The 24,459-nt window shown below is 45.1% G+C and overlaps 2 protein-coding genes across 4 annotated transcripts in view; one reads left to right on the top strand and one right to left on the bottom strand.

The window, feature by feature from the left end:
• ANAPC15 (anaphase promoting complex subunit 15) overlaps window positions 1-24,459 on the bottom strand; it is a 62,058-nt gene that overhangs the window by 27,937 nt on the left and 9,662 nt on the right. The gene's annotated exons all lie outside the window — the stretch shown is intronic.
• On the top strand, window positions 16,260-21,105 carry FOLR3 (folate receptor gamma). Of its 3 annotated transcripts, none has more exons than XM_007463018.1 (5): window positions 16,260-16,273; window positions 16,538-16,711; window positions 19,965-20,153; window positions 20,353-20,488; window positions 20,640-21,105. In XM_007463018.1, exons 2-5 carry the CDS (start codon window positions 16,550-16,552, stop codon window positions 20,924-20,926), a joined length of 774 nt encoding a protein of 257 aa, XP_007463080.1. In that variant the 5' UTR covers window positions 16,260-16,273; window positions 16,538-16,549; the 3' UTR covers window positions 20,927-21,105. The 3 variants fall into 3 exon arrangements, with proteins under 3 accessions (XP_007463080.1, XP_007463081.1, XP_007463082.1); XM_007463019.1 differs by lacking the exon at window positions 16,260-16,273 and adding an exon at window positions 16,331-16,456 and having other exon boundaries at window positions 16,541-16,711; XM_007463020.1 differs by lacking the exon at window positions 16,260-16,273 and adding an exon at window positions 16,391-16,447.

The following is a 24,459-nucleotide window of genomic DNA, read 5'->3' as shown; positions in this document are numbered from 1 at the left end:
TCATCTCGCCTCTACTGTTTACTATGATCCCAGTGTTATCTTCAAAATAAAGAAACATGCCATCTTTTCTCTGGTAAGACTTTTGTTGTCAAATTACCGATGCTGGATGTACTTCCTTTCTGAGCTCTGGTTTACCTTTCTTCTTTAAGTACTTTTTTTTTTTTTGGCCATGCCACGAGGCACGTGGGATCTTAGTTCCCCCACCAGGGATGGAACCCATGCCCCCTGCACTGTAAGTGCAGAGTCTTAACCACTGGACCACCAGGGAAGTCCGCTACTTTGCCTTTCTTGACAGGGGCCCTCACCATATCACCCATACCAGCAGGAGGAAGTCTATTCAGTTGTCCCTTGGTCCCCTTCACAGAGGTGATAAAAAGATTTTGGCTCCTGTGTTCAAAGACGGCTATCTAGAATAAACACATTGCCAGCCCCTAGATAAAAAGCTAGGCCGCCTCCCTGCATTGAGGTTCCTTTGTTTTAGCGATGTTGGCTGAATTTGATAACTGTTTGGGCCGCTTGTTTTTTCCCTTTCCAATCTTTACATTTCTGTCCTTATGTTTTAAATTCACCAATAAAGAGTGAGAGCGCGAAAGCCTTGGTCCCCACCCTTGACCCCAATAAAAAGCAGAACCCCAGGCTCACGCATGCTTTCTCTCTCTCTCCCCATGACCTCGCTGTGTGGCCCCAGGTGCTGTGTGACTTCCAGTTGCTGTAAGTAAAAAATCTTTGTTTTTTCAAAGTTTCCCAATGGTTGTTGCTGAAGGGTGTCTTGCAATCATAATAAGAACCACGAGGGCCGATCCAACCACATCATTGCTTGATAGGCTGAGACCGGCACAAAACACCCCTCCATATCCACAGGGCTCTCCTTTCCTCATTTCACTGTGGTCTCTGCCCAAATATCACTTCCCCTTTCCCTGCTTTAATTTTTTTCGTAGCACCATCACCAACTATCTGTTTTCTCTCCCCTCCTCTCCTCCTATTAGAATGTCAGCTTCATGAGAGCAGGGATTTTGTCTGGTTCACTGTTGTAGCCCCTAGAACACCTAGACCTAGAACAGCCCAGCACATAGTAGTCACTCGATTAATCTAGAATTGATTTGTTGAATAAATCCCCACTGCCACCCTGCTGGTCCGAGGCACCATCACCCCAGCCCCGGACTCCTGAAGCAGCTCCCTAACTAGTCCACCTGGCTCACCCCCATGCCCACACTCAACCCCTTCTGCAAACACCAGCCAAGGGGATATTTCAAAACTGCCAACTGAATTCACTCCCCAGCTTAAACTCTGCAATGATCAAATAATTTTATAATTCCTCGAATTGATGAGATTTTGTGGAAACAGTCACTCTTACTGGTATGAGTGCACACCAGAGGGCAATGTGATAATTAATATCTCTCAAAGTAAATAATGTATGTACTTTTTGTCCCAACAATTCCATATCTAGGAATTTATCCTCTAGGTAGGTTCTTTTTTTCTTCATTGTTTTATAGAATTTAAAGAAATTTGTAAATTGTGGTAAAATATACATAACAAAAAATTTACCATTTCAGCCATATTCACGTGTACATTTCAGCTTCATTAAGTACATTCATATTTCTGTGAAACAACCACTACCATCCATCTACAGAACCTTTTCATCTTCTCAGACTGAAACTCCATACCCATTCCTCTCTCCCCAGCCTTCTGCCAACTACCATTCTACTTCCTGTCTCTATGAATTTGACTACTCCAGGTACCTCATATAAGTGGAGCCATACGATATGTGTCCTTTTACGACTGGCTTATTTCACTTAGCATAATGTCTTCAAGTTTCTTCCATGTTGTAGCATGTGTCAGAATTTTCTTCCTTTTTAAGGCTGAATTCCATTTTTTAATTCCATTGTGTGTATAGACCACATTTTGTTTATCTAGTCATCTGTTGATGGACCCTTGGGTTGCTTCCACCCCTTGGCTATTGTGGAATAGTGCTGTCATGAAAATGAATATACAAATATCTATTTGAGTTCCTGCCTTCAATTCTTGCGGGGATATGCCCAGAAATAGAATTGCTGGATCATATGGTGCTATATTTAATTTTTTAAGGAACCACCATACTGTTTTCACAGTAGCTACACCATTTTGAATTCCCACTCCTCTACATAGATTCTTACGTACAAGGATGGATAGATACGCAAGGACACTCACTACAGCACTGACTGAAGTAGCAGAAGCCACTTAAAGTAAGTAAAGTTATTTACGTTGATAGAATCACATAGCTCTATATACACTGATAAGGAACCATCTGTAGCACATCCTGTTAAATGAACAAAGCAAAGTGCAAGGGAATTGGGGGTAACCTTACTTCTAGGGATTGTCGCCACGGTGTCCTGTTGCAAGACTGGCCCATCCACTCTCCACAGTAGCCTGGTCTCCCTAGGGGCTGAGTACACCTAGATGCTGGACTCAGGGCTGACCATCTGTTCTTGGATGCCATGAAAAGGCATTCTGTTCCTGTCATAAACTTTGATCATCTGCGACAGAAAGTCTTTGAGAGCAGTCATGCATAATGTGGGCTCCAGGTCAAAGCAAAAGGTAAAAAAACAATAGCTATAGTTTTAGGTGTCACAAATCACTGTACCTTTCATCTAGGGGCTGCTGAGAACCAAGGACATTGATTAAAGACATTCAGGAGAATTGGATGAAGGTTGGTCTTGGCATTCACCAGGGACTATAGTAGAGTATTTAGCACCACTGGCAAATCAGTCAGACCTGGCCTTGGCCATGATCATGGAAGCTGGGATTGGACGGTGTGAATTTCAAAGAAGATACGATTGTACAGGCCCACTGACTGAGGACACACCATCCTCTCTTTGGACCCTGTGGGTGGGGTGGGGTAGGTCTTAACACTGTTTGTAAAAGTACAGAGATGGGAATAACACGACTTTGGTTACTGGAATAATGAGGGTGGTGGTGGGGGGGGGGGAAGACCCCAGATCTGTGATCAGCCTCCATAGAAATATTTGCTCAGAAACATTGTCAGGATTGAGGAAGCCCTGAGGAGCCAGTATTATCTATGAAATCTTCTGTTCACTGCTTCACAAGGACAAATCATAAAGTAATTGAGGCAGTGCTGATTTCTTGAATAATTCTTCAGTCCACTGTCTTAAAAGCATGGTGCAGAATATTCAAAGAGGATAAATAGAAATGTGAATTTCATAACTACTAAGATGTGTAACTGGCTGGATTTAAAGATTAGTGTGATAATCTGGTTTTCCTCAGAATCTTATTTTAGTAAGAATAACTGGGGAATTCCCTGGTGGTCCAGTGGTTAGGACTCTGCAGTTCCACTGCAGGGGGCATGGGTTCAATCCCTGGGCAGGGAGCTAAGACCCCACAAGCCCCACAGTGTGGCAAAAAAAAAAAAAAAAGAATAACTGCTATGTGACTGTATTAGTGTTATAAGCCAAATTATTTGAGACCCTAGAAAAGGCAGTACTATCACAGTGTTACCAGTTATCTATTGCTGCATAACAAACCATCTCATAACTACGTGGTTTATTGTTGCAGGCAAAACTGGATGTTAAAATAAGTGGATTAAAGTATGATGAAGATATTTACATTGTGTCAAAGTCTCTTCCCACCAAATACTAATTACTCACAAAGGGAAACTAACAACTATATGGTAGAAAAACCACCTTAACCAAATGATTACTAGCATCCTGTACAACATCATGTATCCCTTGATATGATGCAGGGACAAAAGGACATTACTTCTCTGATTTTCTTGCCAAAAATACATAATCTCTACCTAACTATGAGAAAATATCAGACAAACCTAAAGTGAGGGACATTCTATAAAATAACTGACCAGTACTCTTCAAAAGTGTCAGTCATAAAAGACAAAGACAGTTTGAGGAACTGTCATAGATCGGAGGAGAATAAAGAGACAGGACAATTAAATGCAATCTGGATTCACAGATCGATTGGATCCTGGACCAGAGAAGGGACACTGGTGCAAAAACTGGCAAAGATGAAATGAAGTTTATAAATGAAATAATAGAATTGAATCAAAGTCGACTTCCTGATTTCTTTTCATTGTACTCTGGTTATATCTCAACATTTGGGAAAACTGGATGAAAAGTATACGGGAACTGTACTACTACTGCAATTTTTCTGTAAGTCAAAGATTATTACAAAATATAAAGATTAAAAAATAAAATACGCTTAGTGGTTTAAAATAATAGCTATTTGATAATATTTCAAGATTCTGTGAGTCAGGAATTTGGGCAAGACTCAGCAGGATAATCCTTCTGCTCCACGTTGCAGGGACTGGGGTCACTTGGTGGTATTCAGCTTGTGTCTGAGTTGGTCCTGAGCATCCAAGATGATTTTATTCATGTGCTTGGCACGTGGGCAAGAACTGCTGGAAGGGAGGCCTCAACTGCGGCCCCCTCCTCTCTATGTAGTCCCTGGGCTTCTCAATATGGCCTCCCCTGCAGGGTAGTCAGTCTTCTTACATGGTGTCTCTGGGATCTAAGAGCTAGTATTCCAAAATACAGGAAGTAGAAGCTGCCAGTCCCTGTCTTGGTCAATTTGGGTTGCTGTAACAGAATACCATAGACTGGGGGACTTAAACAACCAAAATTTATTTCTCACAGTTCTTATAACAGACAAGAACAAACCTGACTACGTGTCGGATCTCTTCCTTTAGCTTCAACCCTTGTGCTCTATTGCCCACGCTTACTTATACTGGCTCTGCACCTTTGTAAAGAACGTTGCCTATAGCCTGAAATATACAGGATAGCCCATTCTGGAGGCTCTGACCTTTAAAGGTATAACACTTTTCCCTTTGTATAGAGATAAAAAGTTACAGAACAGGGACTTCCCTAGTGGTCCAGTGGTTAAGACTCCGGCACTCCCAATGCAGGGGGCCCAGGTTTGATCCCGGGTCAGACCCCGGGTCAAGGAACTAGATCCCACGTGCCGCAACTCTAGATCCTGGGTGCCACAACAAAGATCTCACACGTGGCGACAAAGATCCCACGTGCCGCAACTAAGACCCGGTGCAGCCAAATAAATAAATAAATATTGAAAAAAAAAAAGTTGCAGAACAAAAAATAGCAATTGCTGGTTAGAACCTCACGCTTTCACTGCCAAGGGTGCAGGTTCAATCCCTGGTAGGGGAACTAACATCCTGCAAGCCCATGGTGTGGCAAAAAAATAAATAAATAAATAAAGTTAGAAAAGAAAATAACCATTGCCTTGTTGCAGGTTTATAGGAACATTGTGACCAGGATTTGGTCAGCGCAAGAACTAAGGATTCCTGAACCAAGAAGTGTGCAACAACCAGCCACACCTCCTCCCCCTTTTAATGTAAAAGAAGCCTGAATTCAAATTCAGGTAAGATGGTTCTTTGGGACACTAGTCCACCATCTTAGCCTGCCGGTTTTCCATATAAAGTTGCTACTCCTTGCCCCCAAAACTCGTCTCTCCATTTATTGTCCTGTCACGTGGCAAGCAGTACAAGCTTGGACTTGGTAACATTCTGAAGCCTGGGAGTCTGAGATCAGGGTGCCAGCACAGCCAGTTCTGGTGAGGACCATCTTCTGGGTTGCAGACTGCTGACTTCTTAATGTATCCAGACATGGTAGAGAGCAGAATGAGGCAAGTTCTCTCATGATTCTTATAAGGGCACTAATCCCATCTAATACTAATCACCTCCTCTAACCCTAATCACCTCCCAAAGGCCCCACCTCCTAATACCATCACATGGATAGCCGATTTCAACAGACAAATTTTGGAGAGACACAAACATTCAGTCCATAACAGTCCCTTACGGCCTGGAGCTAGAAACCGGCAGAGTGTCACTTTCACCATATAATATTAGTCAGAGCAGTCACAGAGCCTGTCTACATTCAAGTGAAGGGGACACAGACCTCACTTCTCAATAGTCAAAGAATTTGTTCCTTTTTTTTAACCCATCACACATGGGAAAGAGATTAGATTAATCATAACCCTTGGTTCTTGGCATACTTTTTTTGTTTTTTTGGCTGCGCCACGTGGCTTGTAAGATCTTAGTTCCCCAACCAGGGATCAAACCTGCACCGTTGGCAGTGAGAGTGCCAAGTCCTAACCACTGGACCACCAGGGAGTTTCTCCAGCATACTCTCATCATTGATGCAGGCATGGACTGTCTTTATATATTTATTTGTTTGTGTATTTGCTTAGCTTTTTTCAAAAAGGCAAAGGAAAGCTTATGTTTTTCCTTTTTGTGTAATTTATGATTTATATACCTGCTTGATAATATGACTAGAAAGAACTTCTAAGCTTATCTCTGGTTGGAATGGGGTGACACGATACTCTTATTTCTAAAATATCATATTTCCCTTATTTGCATTATTTGGCAAAACTTAGCACAACTAAAAAAATAACTGTACAGTCTAAGAGGTTTCTGGAGAGAGAGGCTCGAACTTCCCTGGTGACCCAGTGGTTAAGACTCTGCGCTTCCACTACAGGGGCCTGGGTTCGAACCCTGGTCAGGGAACAAAGATCCCGCATGCCGCTCATGGTGCGGCCAAAAAAAATAAAAAGAGAGAGACAGGCTCTAAAGATTGTTCTAAAAAGTAAACACAGGCTGTGGTTTCTCAGCTAAATTTCCTGTAGGTAAGGTAGGAAAATAAAACGTTTGATCTGGAGATGGTATTACAGTGAAAACGCATGGGCTTTGCAATTAAACCCACTTGGGTTGAATCCTGACTCCTCTACTTTCTAGCTGTTTGGGAATTCAGCTAGTTCCCAGAGCCTCAATTTCCTCATCCTTATGTTGAGAATAATGTCAACTTTGCAGGGTGTTGTGAGGATTACAAGACACAACAGTGTAAGTAAAGCATCTATTATTCTAATTGGTATAAAGTAGTTCTCAGTATATGACTATTAGTGTGATTATGTACATTAATGTTTAGTAGGCTACAAATAATACTTTCAAACTACTCCTAAGAGAAGGAAGACAGATAGATATACACGTCCCTATTTAGAAACTGAAGATACGAAGACCAGGAACACACTGAAGATCACAGCCTGCTACAATGGAAGGAGGGCAGGGGACTGCTGACTGTGGTCCAGCACTCAGCACTGATAGAGCCCTGGGCAGGCAGATGGGGCAAGGTGAGCACCTCATAACCGGACACTGACCTTGTCACCTCAGACTTACCTGCAGTAGGACCATGTACTGAGAACAGACTGAAACCACAGACCCTGCCCCCTGGAGAGGCATTCTACTAGCTGAGTAAGTGATGACAGGATTTGGAGGTTTCCTCCAAATCATAATGGGAAAATATCAATACACATTACTAAAAAAAAAAACAAGGGCCTTCCCTGGTGGCGCAGTGGTTAAGAATCCGCCTGCCAATGCAGGGGACACGGGTTCAAGCCCTGGTCTGGGAAGATCCCACATGCTGCGGAGCACCTAAGCCCGTGCGCTGCAACTACTGAGCCTGCGTGCTTTCTAGAGCCTGCGTGCCACAACTACTGAAGCCCGCGTGCCTAGAGCCTGTGCTCCACAAGAGAAGCCCTCGCACCACAACAAAGAGTAGCCCCCGCTCTTCGCAACTAGAGAAAGCACTCGTGCAGCAATGAAGACCCAACATAGCCAAAAATAATAAATAAAATAAATAAATAAATAAACAAACAAGAGCAGTACCATTTGTCTTCCTAAGTGAGGTAGCAGTTTTACTGTCTGCAATAATGTCTGAGAAATGAAGACTGAGAATCAAGCACTTTTAGCTTGCAAAAGTGAACTTTTCCTTCTTAACTTTTTGTTATAATGGTTAATGAAACGATTTTTTGCCACAGAGAGCATCTGAATGAATTTCAGACCGTAAAAAGCACAAAGAAGTAACTTGAAGGTTATGCTATCAAATGTGACAATAATACTCTAGTGTATAAGTGTGGATAACTTGATTTCATGAGGTTTTTGTTTCTTTTGTGAAAAGCATAAATGTATAGTAAAAGTATCCAAAAATGGAAAGCATAGAACAGTATGCCATCATTTGTGCATAAAAATGGGATATGTGTGGCATAAATGCATAGAATTTCTCTGGCAGTATATACCCAAGGAACTAGGACTATTGGTAGCCTCATGTTTATACTTTTGTAAACACATGTGTAGCATCCGTAACTGATATGTAGCATTGTTTACATTGTTAATCATGTTATTCAAATTTACATAAATGGTATCAAATCAGATGCATCATTCTGTACCTTATTTTTCCATTCAACCTTTTGTATATTTATATAAATATACATAAATACATGTATATTTCAATAAGGTATATGTATATTCACATGCTTCAAAAATCAAAACAGCATAGAAAGGTTTACAGAGGAAAGTCTCATCCCTAAGCCGTGCCCTCTCCCCGAGCAACCACTTAAAAAAATTTTTTTTTGTACCTTTCCATAATTCTCTTTCTTTCTTTCTTCTTTTCTTTACTTTTTTTTTTTTTTTGGCTGTGGTGTGCATCTTGCATGATCTCAGTTCCCCAACCAGGGACTGAACCTGGGCCATGGCAGTGAAAGCCCGGTATCCTAACCACTAGGCCACGAGGGAACTCCCTCCAAAGTTTTCTTATGCAAACACATATATTCTCCCTCCTCCTTTTTTACACAAAAGATTGCATTCTATTGTCACCTTTCTGCACCTTTCTTTTTTTTTTAAATTGAAGTATAGTTGATATACAATATTATATGTTAGAGGTGTACAAAATAGTGATTCACAATTTTTAAAGGTTATACTCCATTTATAGCTATTATAAAATATTGGCGATATTTCTTATGCCATACAATATATCCTTGTAGCTTATTTCACACATAGAAGTTTGCACCTCTTAAGCCCCTACCCCAATGTTGCCCCTCCCCGCTTCTCTCTCCTCACTGGTAACCACTAGCTTGTTTTCTATATCTGTGAGTCTGTTTCTTTTTTGTTATATTCACTAGTTTGTTGTATTTTTTATTCTATTTAAAAATAATTTTTTTTTGGCTGTGCCCTGAGGTATGTGGGATGTTGGATCTTAGTTCCCCAACCAGGGACTGAACCCTTGCCCCCTGCAGTGTAAGCATGGAGTCTTAACCACTTGACTGCCAGGGAATTCCCTGTTGTATTTTTTTGTTTGTTTGTTTTGTTTTTTTTAACATCTTTATTGGGGTATAATTGCTTTACAATGGTGTGTTAGTTTCTGCTTTATAACAGAGTGAGTCAGTTATACATATACATATGTTCCCATATCTCTTCCCTCTTTGTCTCCCTCCCTCCCACCCTCCCTATCCCACCCCTCCAGACAGCCACAAAGAACTGAGCCGGTTTCCCTGTGCCATGCGGCTGCTTCCCACTGGCTATCTACCTTACGTTTGTTAGTATATATATGTCCATGTCTCTCTCTCGCCCTAACACACCTCACCCTTCCCCCTCCCCATATCCTCAAGTCTGTTCTCCAGTAGGTCTCTGTCTTTATTCCTGTTTTACCCCTAGGTTCTTCATAACATTTTTTTTTTCTTAAATTCCATATATATGTGTTAGCATACGGTATTTGTCCTTCTCTTTCTGACTTACTTCACTCTGTATGACAGACTCTAGATCTATCCACCTCATTACAAATAGCTCAATTTCGTTTCTTTTTATGGCTGAGTAATATTCCATTGTATATATGTGCCACATCTTCTTTATCCATTCATCCGACGACGGGCACTTAGGTTGTTTCCATCTCCGGGCTATTGTAAATAGAGCTGCAATGAACATTTTGGTACATGACTCTTTCTGAATTCTGGTTTCCTCAGGGTATATACCTAGTAGTGGGATTGCTGGGTCATATGGTAGTTCTATTTGTAGTTTTTTAAGGAACCTCCATACTGTTCTCCATAGTGGCTGAACCAATTCACATTCCCACCAGCAGTGCAAGAGTGTTCCCTTTTCTCCACACCCTCTCCAGCATTTATTGTTTCTAGATTTTTTGATGATGGCCATTCTGACTGGTGTGAGATGATATCTCATTGTAGTTTTGATTTGCATTTCTCTAATGATTAATGATGTTGAGCATTCTTTCATGTGTTTGTTGGCAGTCTGTATATCTTCTTTGGAGAAATGTCTATTTAGGTCTTCTGCCCATTTTTGGATTGGGTTGTTTATTTTTTTGTTATTGAGCTGCATGAGCTGCCTGTAAATTTTAGAGATTAATCCTTTGTCAGTTGATTCATTTGCAAATATTTTCTCCCATTCTGAGGGCTGTCTTTTGGTCTTGTTTATGGTTTCCTTTGCTGTGCAAAAGCTTTGAAGTTTCATTAGGTCCCATTTGTTTATTTTTGTTTTTATCTCCATTACTCTAGGAGATGGGTCAAGAAGGATCTTGCTGTGATTTATGTCATAGAGTGTTCTGCCTATGTTTTCCTCTAAGAGTTTGATAGTTTCTGGCCTTACATTTAGGTCTTTAATCCATTTTGAGCTTATTTTTGTGTATGGTGTTAGGGAGTGATCTAATCTCATACTTTTACATGTACCTATCCAATTTTCCCAGCACCACTTATTGAAGAGGCTGTCCTTTCTCCACTGTATATTCCTGCCACCTTTATCAAAGATAAGGTGACCATATGTGCATGGGTTTATCTCTGGGCTTTCTATCCTATTCCATTGATCTATCTTTCTGTTTTTGTGCCAGTACCATACTGTCTTGATTACTGTAGCTTTGTAGTATAGTCTGAAGTCAGGCAGCCTGATTCCTCCAGCTCCATTTTTTGTTCTCAAGATTGCTTTGGCTATTCGGGGTCTTTTGTGTTTCCATACAAATTGTGAAATTTTTTGTTCTAGTTCTGTGGTGGCTCGGGGACTGGGGTTTTTTATTATGATGGGAATGATGGCTATTGTGTTTCAAATTGTGAAATTTTTTGTTCTAGTTCTGTGAAAAATGGCAGTGGTAGTTTGATAGGGATTGATGAGGGTTATTAGTATGATGGTGTAGATGAATGGGTTGATTAGTATGGGAAGGGTATAAACCAACATTTTTGGGGTATGGGCCCAATAGCTTATTTAGCTGACCTTACTATAGATTATGGTGTAATATGGTAGCACGGAGAACTTTGGATTCTTAGGGGTAGGTTCGACTCCTACTACTCTAGAAATAAGGGGACTTAAACCTCTATTATTTACTCTATCAAAGTAATTCTTTTGTCAGACATTTTTCTTGTTTTTACGTTTGAGGGGGGATGCTTGCTGTTATGATAGGTAGTGAGACGTGTCATATGCATAGGGCTAGTGTTAGGGGAAGGAAGTTTTTTCATAATAGATGTATTAGTTGGTCATATCGGAATCGAGGGTAGGATGCTCGGATCCATAGGAATAATATTGTAAGTAGCAGTGTTTTAGCGATTAGGTTTGTCGTGTGTAGTTCTGGTATGTGGGGGTTGTGGAATGCTCCTATAAATAGGATGGCTGTAAATATGTTCATCATAATGATGTTGGCGTACTCTGCTAGGAAGAATAGGGCGAAAGGGCCTGCTGCATATTCTACGTTGAAGCCTGAGACTAGTTCTGATTCTCCTTCTGTCAGGTCGAATGGAGTTCGGTTAGTTTCTGCTAGGGTAGAAATGAATCATATTACAGCTAATGGTCATGAGGGGAGTAGTAATCATAGTTGTTCTTGCGTAACTATTAGTGTGGATAGAGTAAAGGAGCCATTTATAAGTAGTACTGATAAGAGGATGATGGCTAGTGTTACTTCATAGGAGATTGTCTGCGCTACTGCTCGGAGGGCTCCAATTAGTGCATATTTTGAGTTTGAGGCTCAACCAGATCATAGGATTGAGTAAACAGCTAAGCTAGATATTGCTAGTATGAATAGTACACCTAGGTTTATATTGAGGAGAGGGTGTGGTATGGGTAAGGGGGCTCATATTGTGAGGGCTAGGGTTAGGGCAAGTATGGGTCCGATGATGAATATGGTGGTTGAAGATGTGGCTGGTCGTAGGGGTTCTTTGGTGAATAGTTTGATAGCATCGGCGAAGGGTTGTAGTAGGCCATATGGGCCTACGATGTTTGGCCCTTTTCGGAGTTGTATATAACCTAGAAATTTACGCTCTACTAGGGTTAGGAATGCTACGGCTAGGAGAACGGGAAGAATTAGCATTAGGATATTGATTAAGAACATTTGTTAAGGAGAGGATTTGAACCTCTGGGTATAAAAGTTTAAGTTTTATGCAATTACCGTACTCTGCCATCTTAACAAAACCCTGATCTTGAGTGGGGTATGTTTGCGCTTAATTGTTAGGTTGAGACTAAATCATTAGTTATTTTGAAGGCGCTTTGTTGAAGTTGGCCTTATTTCTCTTGTCCTTTCGTACTGGGAGAAATGCGTAATAGATAGAAACCGACCTGGATTGCTCCGGTCTGAACTCAGATCACGTAGGACTTTAATCGTTGAACAAACGAACCCTTAATAGCGGCTGCACCATTAGGATGTCCTGATCCAACATCGAGGTCGTAAACCCTATTGTTGATATGGACTCTAGAATAGGATTGCGCTGTTATCCCTAGGGTAACTTGTTCCGTTGATCAAAAATTTTGGATCAATAAGTGATAGTATGCTTTGGCTGGTAGGCCTAGGCTTTAATCACTCGGAGGATTTTTTGTGCTCCGAGGTCACCCCAACCGAAATTGTTAACCCATATAAAGTTTTATATCCCTTGATGGTATTAGTTTGTGGCTATTTGGGTTAATTAATTGAAGCTCCATAGGGTCTTCTCGTCTTATTATATTATTCCCGCCTCTTCACGGGAAGGTCAATTTCACTGATTAAAAGTAAGAGACAGTAAAACCCTCGTGTGGCCATTCATACAAGTCCTTATTTGGAGAACAAGTGATTATGCTACCTTTGCACGGTCAGAATACCGCGGCCGTTTAACGTTTGTCACTGGGCAGGCAGTGCCTCTAATACTGGTTATGCTAGAGGTGATGTTTTTGGTAAACAGGCGGGGTTTGTGTTTGCCGAGTTCCTTTTACTCTTTTTAATCTTTCCTTAATGCACGCCTGTGTTGGGTTAACAGTATGTTTAATAAATGTTTTAGCGTTGGGTTATATTTATTGACTGTTAATTATCAGTATAATATCAGGCACTGATATAAGCTTGTGCAAGGAGAAAATTTTCTTGTTACTCATATTAACAGTATTGCTTCTATGTTTAAATAGATTAGTCCAATATTTAAGCTAGGAGTTAGTTAATTTATTGTTGAAATTAAAATCTGGGTTTTTTTTGTTGAGCTTGAACGCTTTCTTAATTGATGGCTGCTTTTAGGCCAACTATGTTTTAGATTCAATTTTACTCTCTAGTTAAGGTTGTATCCATTTCTAAAAGGCTGTACCCTTTTAGACTAACGATTAAATATACATTTAAACTTGATGTGGTTTTTGGTATTATTTAATGTTGAACTGAAATTCCTTTTTTGGACAACCAGCTATCACCAGGCTCGTTGGGCTTTTCACCTCTACTTATAAGTCTTCTCACTATTTTGCCACATAGATGAGTTTGTTCTATTCACTGCTTGTAAGTAGCTCGTCTGGTTTCGGGATATTTAACTTAAGAACTCTTTGCTAAGTATTTGCTAGTTAAATCATTATGCAAAAGGTACAAGGGGTAATCTTTGCTTTTTTTTACTTTTAATAAATCTTTCATCTTTCCCTTACGGTACTTTCTCTATAGCGCCAGTTGTGTTTAAATTTCTATCTCCTATACTTTAAACGCATGGTGAATGTTTTATTTAATTTATTTGTGATAGTTGTAATGGGTGGAGTGTGGGCTAGATATAGTTCAAGATATGCACTGGTTGTGGAATCTTCTAGGTGTAAACTAGGTGCTTTATTTAAGCTATATCTTGTTTTATCCAAGCACACCTTCCAGTATGCTTACCTTGTTACGACTTGTCTCCTCTTGTGGGATTGCTTGGCATTTGTTAGTGAGCTAGGGCCTTGCTTGATACTTGAGGAGGGTGACGGGCGGTGTTGTGTTTAGTTGTTGTATTTTTTAGAATCCACATATAAGTGATATCATACAGTATTTGTCCTTCTCTGTCTGACTTATTTCACTCACCATAATACCCTTCAAGCCCATCCATGTTGTTACAAATAGCAAAATTCCATTCTTTTTTATGGCTGAGTTGTATTCCAGTGTGTGTGTGTGTGTGTGTGTGTGTGTGTGTGTGTGTGTGTGCATACACATCTTCTTTACCCACTCATTTGCTGATGAACACTAAGGTTGCTTCCATATCTTGGCAATTGTAAACAATGCTGCTATGAACATTGGGGTGCATGTATCTTTTTAAATTAATGTTTCTGTTTTTTTGGATATACATCCAGGAGTGGAATTGATGGGTCATATGGTAGTTCTATTTTTAGTTTTTTGAGAAACGTCCAGTTTTCTACAGTGGCCACACCAATTTACGTTCCCACCAACAGTGTATGAGGGTTCCCTTTTCACCACATCCTCACCAACCTTTGTTATTTGTGTTCTTTTTGATGACAGCCATCCTGACAAGTGTGAGGTGATATCTCATTGTGGTTCTGATTTGCATTTTCCTGATGATTAACGATGTTGAGCATCTTTTCATGTGACTGTTGGCCATCTGAATGTTTTCTTTGAAAAAATATCTGTTGAGGTCTTTGCCCATTTTTAAGTCAGGTTGTTTGCTGTTTTGGTGTCCAGTTGTAGATGTTTATATATTTTGGGTATTAACTCCTTATCGGCCATATCATTTGCAAATCTCTTCTCCCATTCAGTAGGTTGTCTTTTTTTTTTTTTTTTTTTTTTTTCCTTTGCTGGGCAAAAGCTTGTAAGTTTTTTTAGGTCCCTTTTTTTTTTTTTTTTTTTTTTTTGTGTTTCTCTAGGGGGTGGGTAAAAAAAGATTTTTTTTTTTTTTTTTTTTTTTTTTCTGGTGGCACCACACAGCTTTCGGGATCTTAGTTCCCCAACCAGGGATGGGACCCATGCCCCCTTGCAATGGAAGTGCAAAGTCATAAACCACTGGACCGCCAGGGAATTCCCTTAGTAGGTTGTCTTGTCGTTTTGCTGATGGTTTCCTTTGCTGTGCAAAAGCTTTTAAATATAATTAGGTCCCATTTGTTTATTTTTGCTTTTATTTCCTTTGCTTTAGGAGATAGATCCATAAAAATACTGCTGCGATTTATGTCAGAGTGTTACGCCTATGTTGTCTTCTAGGAATTTTAGACTGGTTTCCAGTCTTACATTTAGGTCTTTAATCCATTTTGCGTTTATTTTTGTATATAGTGTTAGAGAATGTTCTAACTTCATTCTTTTACATGTAACTGTCCAGTTTTCCCAGTACCACTTATTGAAGAGACTGTCTTTTCTCCATTGTATGCTCTTGGCTCCTTTGTTGTAGTTTAATTGACCGTAAGTGTATACACCTTTCTTCTTTCACTTAACAATATACTTGGAAATTTTTCCATATTTGTACATCAAGAGCTTTCTTATTCTTTTTCACCAGGTTAAATCTCATTGTGTGTACGTACCATAATTTGTTTAACTGGCCCCTAACTGAAAGACCATTAAGCTGTTTCCTAGACAAAGCCTCCAGCCTTCCTTGACAGAGCAGCTGATCAAGCAGTCAGGACGGGCTTATAAAAAAGTGTGGGGAGGTGGGGAGACACTCTACCATCCCAGGTGGACTGAAGGCAGAGGTAAGGGCAGGACAGCGAGGAAAGGCAGGAGAGGAGAGGCAAGGTGGGAGCTCCCCGGTGCCCTGGGAGGCGGGTTTCTCTCAGACTTTTCCTCTGGTGCCCCACCACCCACTACTCGGGCTCAGCCTCTCCTCCACATTCCCCTTACCTCTTGGCCTTCCCCCAGGTCTAGGCCTGACTCTGCCCAGGGAACTTCCCAAGACCCGTCTGCGGGGGTTGGAGAGGGTTGCCGCGGTGTAAGGACCTGGGGTTTATTTAGCTCTCTGGGTCTGCAGTCTCACTGGCTTCCCACATAGCTCTGCCCCTACTCCCGGCTCCCCTGGCACATGGTCCAGGACCTGAAGCAAGAACTGAATGGCTCAGTGGCCTTCATCTGGCCCCGGGTCAGGTTTCCTGTCTGCCCCACTGGCAATCTCTGGGCGCCTAAACCTAGACTGCTTTGGGCTAGTGGGAATGCGCTGAGGAAGCAGAAGCAGAGCCTGTCTGGAGCCCCTCCTCTCACTCCCCAACCCCATCAGCAGATCATGCCTTGTGGTTCCTCTTATGCAGGACCCTCTGATTGTGGGTGAAATACTGGCTGGCAAAATCCGGAAGGGGATGTCTAGAGAGGGGTGGTGTCTCCCTCTGCGTCACAGAGCAAGCTAGTGTTAAAATGTCCTCAGGTGGGGGTGGATTCCTACCATCTGGCCCAGACCTCGCCAGGCTGTTCATCGCTTGGCTCATCTGTGCTGTCGGGTAAGCTGGGTGGGGAGGCCAGAAGATCTGCGCTTGCGGGGGGGGGAGACAGGAAATCTGACCAAGAGTCTTACGGTGGCTTTCTGGCAGAAGTGGGTGGACATGGCCTGGTGGATGACACAGTTGCTGCTTCTGGCTTTGGTGGCTGCTGCATGGGGTGCCCAGCCCAGGACTCCAGACGCCAGGACAGACCTGCTCAACGTCTGCATGGATGCCAAGCACCACAAGACAAAGCCAGGCCCTGAGGACAAGCTACATGACCAGGTGAGGATGGAGTGAGGTCTGGGGTAGGGGAGACGGCTGACCCCAAAAAGGGGAGAAGTTAGGGAGATGGGAAGATCAGCTTTGGCAGGTGATGGAGGCAGGAGGGTGGCTGAGGTGATCCTGGTGGACCCGCTCTCAGGAGGCCACTACAAAACTGGGGTGACTATTTATCTAGCACCCTCTACGGGCCAAGTGTTTTCCTCACACCTTGTTGTGAATGTGTCCAAAAGGCCTCCTTGGTAGGTGGATGGTGGTCTCTACTTACACAAATGAGGAAATAGGCCCAGAGAGGGCACAGGTACATGTGGGAACTGAGAAGCCAGTCATTAGCAGGTGCCAGGAAAGGGACTGGTGGAACCTTTCCCAACCTTCATTATGTGCCAGCCCACGGAACTCAAAGTCAAGGTAGAAGAGACAGGTCCCTCATGGTCACGATGTGACAAATAACTACAAACAGGCCAGGTCCCCACCCCCATTAGGTCCCGAAGAGACAGTGACAAATCAGATATGCTGGGAAGACTTCCAAGCAAAGGGACCATTATTGGCCTTGGCCTTGGAGGATGAGCCAGAGTTTTCCAGGAAGACAAAGAAGGAAAAGGCAGCCTAGCAGAGGACAGCATGTACACGGGTTGGAGGGTGACAGCACAAGCGGTGGCAAGTCTAGTGTGGCCAGAGCCAAGGATACTGCTGCACACAGAGAAGGGGAGGTGAGGCCTGAGTCCCCGTTTCATAGGGAAGAGGCTCCTGAAGCAGCTCAGAGAATCTGAGCTTGAAGTCGAACTCCAGGCTCATGAGAGATGCCGATATCTCATTCCTTCCGGTGACCCCCTCTCCTCCCTACAAGGCTTCACGCTGCTGGAGGGCTGGGGTGTTCCCAGGGGAAGACTGGCATGGACTGCGTCCAGGGGCTCCAAGAGAAAAGAGGGAAGCCCAGCAGCCCATTACCTCCGAGTCATTTCCAACTGTTAATTTGCTCTGTGTATGTGTGCCTGTGTGTGTAGTAAAATATCCATAACATAAAATCTGCTGTTTACGCATTTCTAAGCGTACAGTTCTGTAGCATTAGGTAGATCCACATTGTTGTGCAAACGTCAGCACCATCCATCTCCAGAACTTCTTCATCCTCCTCCCAAACTGAAAGTCCACACCCATCACTGCATTTCTAGAACTTTTTTTTTTTTTTTTGCGGTACGCGGCCTCTCACTGCTGTGGCCTCTCCCGCTGCGGAGCACAGGCTCCGGACACGCAGGCTCAGCGGCCGTGGCTCACGGGTCCAGCCGCTCCGCGGCACATGGGATCTTCCCGGACCGGGGCACGAACCCGTGTCCCCTGCATCGGCAGGCGGACTCTCAACCACTGCGCCACCAGGGAAGCCCTCTAGAACTTTTAAAGTTCTTTATAGGAATTTTTTTTTTTTTTCCACACTGTGTGGCTTGTAGGATCTTAGTTCCCCGACCAGGGATCAAACCTGGGCCCTTGGCAGTGAAAGTGCACTGGACCGCCAGGGAATTCCCAGAACTTTTTAAGTTCTAAAGATTGCTTTAAAGAACGCTAAGCAGCATTTCCTCTTTGCCAAGAAATGATGCAGACACAGACCTTGGAGGGAGTCAGGTGATTCTAATTCTGAGGGATGCAGGCTATATGGGAGTGGCTGGTTTTGCTGAGTCTCTAGCATAGGCCAAGGAAGTGCTTTTCATTATATTTAGTCAATTAATTTATTTATTGGCCGTGTAGCGCAGCTTACAGGATCTTAGTTCCCCGACCAGGGACTGAACCCACGTCCTTGGCAGTGAAAGCATGGAGTCCTAACCATCCCCCTCTTTTTTTTTTTTTTTTTTTTTTTTGCGGTACGCAGGCCTCTCACTGCTGTGGCCTCTCCCGTTGCGGAGCACAGGCTCCGGACGCGCAGGCTCAGCGGCCATGGCTCAGGGGCCTAGCCGCTCCGCATGTGGGATCTTCCCAGACCGGGGCACGAACCCGCGTCTCCTGCATCGGCAGGCGGACTCTCAACCACTCCGCCACCAGGGAAGCCCTCCCCGCTTTTCATTATATTAACTAACTCTTTTGGAGGCAGAAACCACTGACCCTGGCTGGCAGGTCGGGGATGAGGTGCATGGGGTCTTGCAGGGCAACCAAGAGTTGGGCACCTAAGGAACTGCATGCACGAAGCTGGGGAGGCCTGGAAGCAGGTTCTGCGGGCAGTAGCCCCGGGCATGGGCTGGGTTATTGGAGAGGGGTTGGTTTGGATCCACCCTCAGGGATTTTCCTTAGTTTCTCCTGAGTGCCCAGACCTGTCACATCTCCCTTCTCACTTGAGCCTGGATGCTAGAGTTCATCTCAGACATTTTTAGCAACTGGCTCATGATTGCTGAGCTCTTGACTCCCAGCCTACGGCAATTTCTAAAGAGAAATCTCCACCACTTCTACCATCTTACCTGCCTTGAATTCACCTTTCTAGGATTGTGCCCCATGTTTAGTCAGGCCCATGTACAGGCCTATGTGTGGTCATTGCCCCTCTGTGCCCCGCTGCTTTTAAGACCTACCAGGAGTCCCCTCGCCTGGGGTTCCGGACCCTGAGAGAGCCAGACTGGCCCCCTTCCCCTCCACCCGTCACCGCAACCCGGACCAGGCTCCTCCCTCTCCTCTCTGTCCTGACGTAAAACCTTATCCTTACCATCCACAAGGGGTGCAGCTTACTTAAGCTCTGCAAAAATCGGAGTAACGATCTTTTACTCGATAACTGGGTTATTGAGAAGATAAAGTGCAAAAGCCTCAGGGACTTTGCGTCTGCTATTTTCACTGCCCCCAATGTTCTCTGTCTCCCCCCTCCCCACCCCTAACTAAAACCACAAGCTCAAGGAGGGCAGAGATGTGATCTATTTTGTTCATTACAGTATTCGCAGCACCCAGCACAGTGCCTGCATTCAGTTCATACTGTCTCAGTGCAAAATGAGTAATCTAAATAACCCAGATAACATGAAATAACTTTGTAAGCTGCTTAGACATGGACAAATAATAATTGCTCCCCCAGACGATGGTTCCCCAGGTCTCCCACATCCCCTGTGTTACTTTCTGTTAAAAGTCAATACTATTATTGCCTCTACCCCACAATGAGGGCTCCTCAAGGCCAGGCTTAGAGGCAGCCTCCCCAGCGAGGGTTCCTCTGGGTGACCTACCCGAGGCAGAGGAGCCAGAATCTGGAGGAGATGGCCATGGTGGGTCAAGGACTTAGCCCCGTGTCTTCCCCTCCCAGTGCAGTCCCTGGAAGAAGAACGCCTGCTGCTCCGTCAACACCAGCCAAGAAGCCCATAAGGATATTTCCTACCTGTACAGATTCAACTGGGACCACTGTGGCAAGATGGAGCCCGCCTGCAAGCGCCACTTCATTCAGGACACCTGCCTCTACGAGTGCTCGCCTAACCTGGGGCCCTGGATCCAGGAGGTATGGGCACCATCCCCACAGACCTGAACCTCAGCAGAGGGCAGGGCCCACCGGCCGCTTGCAGGGAGGGCGCGGTCCAGGAACTCTGGACTGAGGGTGGAAGAGGCACCACCCCCTTCCCCAGCCCTGGACCCCATCAAGGCTGTAGCAGCTGAGATCCCTGGCTGACTGGAGCCCTCCCTCCTCCCGCTCCCCCCAGGTGAACCAGAGCTGGCGCAAAGAGCGGGTCCTGAACGTGCCCCTCTGCAAAGAGGACTGTCAGATCTGGTGGGAAGACTGCCGCACCTCCTACACCTGCAAGACCAACTGGCACAAGGGCTGGAACTGGACCTCAGGTGAGGGACTGGGTGGGAGCGGGGGGGAGGGAGGGGTTTGGAGGTGGAGGGGGTGTGTGGAACGAGTATATGGAGATTTGAGGCTGTGGGGCTGGTGGAACAAGAGATGGCTCTGGACCCAGTGGCTACAGGTCTTCCATCTTCCCCACAGGGTATAACCAATGCCCAGTGAGAGCTGCCTGCCACCGCTTTGACTTCTATTTCCCCACGCCTGCTGATCTGTGCAATGAAATCTGGAGTCACTCCTACAAAGTCAGCAACTATGGCCGGGGCAGCGGCCGCTGCATCCAGATGTGGTTCGACCCGGCCCAGGGCAACCCCAACGAGGAGGTGGCGAGGTTCTATGCTGAGACCACAAATTCTGGGGCCATGCCCCAGGGGATTGGACCTCTCCTGCTCAACCTGACCCAGATACTGAAACGCTGGTTCCTTGGCTAAGCTGTTTCCACTGCTGACACCTGGATACCTTCCTTGCCTGCACCCAACCTCAGCTCAGCCCAGCTCCACTCTCTCAGATGAGAAGGACTCACAATACCCTGGTCATTGGTTCCTGATCCAAGGTCCTACAGGGATCCTCTGACAGCCTATTCTAATAGATATATCTGTGTGTATCCTGTGCCTTATAAATAATTTGGGGATGTGTGGGTTGGGGGTGGGGGCCATGCCTCATTGCTTCATCATTCCTCTTGAGAGGCCCAAAGAAGAACTGGGACTAACAAGAAGTTCAGCAGCAAGTAGGGGGTGGAAGTGGATCCCTTAGCCTGGGGCTCTTACTTCTGCACCAGCCTTCCCCCTCATGCCCCCTCCTATGCCACAAGGGAACAAGGGAATTGGTGGAGGGAAGCTGGGGAGAGATTGGCAGATGAGTTACCAGGCTCCTGAAAGTTTCTTTCCCTTTCCTTCCCTTACCAGACGTGGGCTGGGGTGGAGATATTAGTGGGAAGTTCCCCGTGATGAACACTTGCATTGTCTCCATTTTTTAAAAATGACAATTCTACAGTGAAAAATCATGCACATAGTAGAATGCTATAGCATTGAATTCCAGAAGAGGGATTGCTGGGTCAAGGAGTATTTGGATTTATAATTTTGATAGTTACAATTTTACAGGGGTTATATCATTGTGGCCCCCACTAGCCTTATTTCCCCACAACCTGGTCAACACAGTATAGCGTTAAACTTTGAATTTTCTGCTAAGCTGATTTTCTGCTAAACTGATAGGTGGGATAAAGGGCATCTCAGTGGAGTTTTCACTTGCCATGTTTCTTACCATGAGAACACAGTTTCTGAGATCTTTCCATATTGATCTACAAAGATCTAATTCATTCTTTTCCATTGCTGGGCAATATTCCGTTCTATGTATAGATCACATTTAATTCAGTCACCTACCGATGGATATTTGAGGGAGGGAGGTTCTTTTACTCCAAATATTCCCTCTCTGGGTTCCTGGAATGCTCTTTTATACTCTGCAGGCTGGCTCCTTGTAGCCACTTAGATTTCAACCTACAATTAATTCCCCACTAAAATGACTTCTGACCACTCAACCAAAAGAAGTCCTCTTGTACAGATATCCATCCACTGTGTTTACTGTCTGACTTTTCCCTAACAAAACATACACACCTGAAAGCAGGGGCCATGTCTATGACATTTTGTGCCAGATCCCCTGGGCCTGGGTCAGTGCCTAGCACAGAGGAGGTGCTTAGGAAGTGAAGGAATCCATGCACTCATTCTGTCAGTCAGCAGATGCCTTCTGAACACCCAATCTGCCGGTGTCGGCCAACAGGAAGGGAATTGAGTACCTTGCGCTGTCTGGTGGGGGCAGACAGATGTGAGAACCAGTAACTCTTAGAACAGTGAGCTGAGGGTTTGCTCCAGGGGAGCACAGAGTGTGGCGTAGTTCCGTGGAAGCCCATAAGGGTTAGGAAAGGCTTCCAAAGCATAATGTTTGCCAAGCAGACTAGGTAGAGGAATGGCATTCCATGGAGAGGGTTCAGGAAGTGCAAAGGCTTGGAGGTGACAGAAGCACAGCAGAATTTCTAGGTGGCTAAGACAGAAGATAAGAGGGCAAGGGCAGGAAATGAGGCCAGAGAAGAAACACTGGATCTGTAACCCTCGAGACTCTGATGCCTTCACAGTGCTCTCTCCTTTCTTTGTGGAAGAAGCCAGGCTTGGAATCAGACTCAGCTCTAGCCCCTCTTTGCTGCCTAGGAACCGCAGCTTTCACAGCTGTGAGGATGGGTGATAAGCGACTGCATATGCCATGGGCTGGCACTCAGGAAAAGCCCCAGTTTCTCCCATCGCTACTCCCTGCAGCCCAGAGCCCCCACCCACACAGGGCCAAAGACCTTCCTTTCATCTCTGTCAAGTCACAGGGCAGCCTTCAGATCGGGGTCCACAAGGATGCCAATGGCTAACTTGGCTGGTATTAAGCTTTCAGTCTGGGCAGATAGTCTCGGGATCGGCTCCACAGTGGACGTTTGACTGTATCCCTCCCTGTTGGCCAGGTGGCCTGAGCACTGAGGCTTCAGATTCAGAGCCCGGCACAAGGCTCAACAAGGGCAGGGACTCCTCACGGATTAGAACTCCACCTCCAACTCACTTCCCACTTGTTGGCCGCTTCTTCTGAACCCCTGAGGTCTCAGAGGCCGAACATCACTCCTGCAGTGGAGGAGCTATAAAACCCAGTTTATGATCAGTTCCTGGCGCAGGGGTGGAGGACGGGGGACAGGGCCAAGTCCCATCTAGAAGAGCATCTAGAGGAATGCTTTTGGGCATTCCTAGACACTCGGTCATGATCCAATTAGGAGAAGGCTGAGCTGGGCTTGTAAAGCCAGGGGGGAGGTCTGGGGGTTCTAGCAGCCCTCTACCTGCTCAGGTCTTCAGAGGGCTTAACCCTCCCAAGTTATCACAGGAGTCAAGTATGGCTCACTCCGAGGGAGAGGGAAAGCAGGGCACAAGCTGGGGGTCTCCTGGGAGTTGATTTCTCCACCCACCCCCGCCCAACTGGAGTCAGTGCAGGCTCTTTAGGGCTTTCCTTCCTGGCTGTTTCTCCTCCAGTGATCCAGCTGCCTCCTCTGGCTCCCAGCCCCGCCCCCTGCTCCATGGGCTCAGACCTGTGGCCTTTCCAAGGATAGTGAGGCTCCATGTTCCTTAAACTTCTGCTGCCATCATAGGCTGATGGCTCCCACATCCAACCTGGACGCTTCCCCGGGCTTTCACCTCTACCACCACCTCAGGCACCTCGACAAAACAGAGCTCAACGTTCGCTCCGGCCCAAATTTGCTCCTCCCCTCTTCCCTTTCCCCACCAGTGGTACCAGCCTGGCCTCAGAGGGTGAAAAAAGAAAGGCTTCTGTCCCTGGCTGGGGTAGGAGTGGTGGGAGGAGTCTACATTAGAGCAGACTCTTAGCTGCTGGAGAAAAGAGACTTGTGTGTGAGTGGGTAGGGGAGTGGGGGGAAGGGAGGGGAGCCGGGGCCTTGGAACAACTGGGGCTCTGGTAATCTGAATATCTGTGATTTTATAGCTGGAGGTGGGCGATGCCTGAGGCTGCTGAGGTTGAAGAGTTGGTGGCTCTGTAAGTTGGGGATAGGGGAGCTCCATACTCTCTACAGCTGCCTGGGAGCTGGGAAGCCCGAGCTCCAGCCCTTGCCCTGCAATGAGCTCTGTCCTGATTCTCTGGGTCTCATTCTCTTTATCGGTATAACAGGATGAGGGTGTTAGAAGTGGAGCAGATTTCTTTAAAGGATCCCAGCAACTCAGGCTGCAAGGTTTTCTCACACCTGAGTTTAGGGGAGAAAATGGAATAAGTGGGGCTTGGGGACTGGCCTTAGGCCTGCACTATTAATCCAGTCCCTCCCACCCACCACCTTTCCTTGGAGGCCTTGCTGGAGCCCACGTGCAATAATTAACTCCTGGGTGGCCTTCGCCCTATCCTAAGCGCCTCTCCTGGGCCACATTCCCACTGCCCGTCTCCT

Source organism: Lipotes vexillifer, unplaced genomic scaffold, assembly GCF_000442215.2.
Source record: "Lipotes vexillifer unplaced genomic scaffold, Lipotes_vexillifer_v1.1 scaffold557, whole genome shotgun sequence".
NCBI lineage: Eukaryota > Metazoa > Chordata > Mammalia > Artiodactyla > Lipotidae > Lipotes > Lipotes vexillifer.
The sequence above is the reverse complement of the archived record's forward strand: the minus strand, read 5'-3'. Positions and strand labels throughout refer to the sequence as shown.

Coding starts and splice junctions, on each gene's coding strand:
- FOLR3 (XM_007463018.1), top strand. CDS start 16,550: ATGGCCTGGTGGATGACACAGTTGCTGCTTCTGGCTTTGGTGGCTGCT. Junction 16,712..19,964: donor AGGACAAGCTACATGACCAG/GTGAGGATGGAG, acceptor TTCCCCTCCCAG/TGCAGTCCCTGGAAGAAGAA. Junction 20,489..20,639: donor GGGCTGGAACTGGACCTCAG/GTGAGGGACTGG, acceptor TCTTCCCCACAG/GGTATAACCAATGCCCAGTG.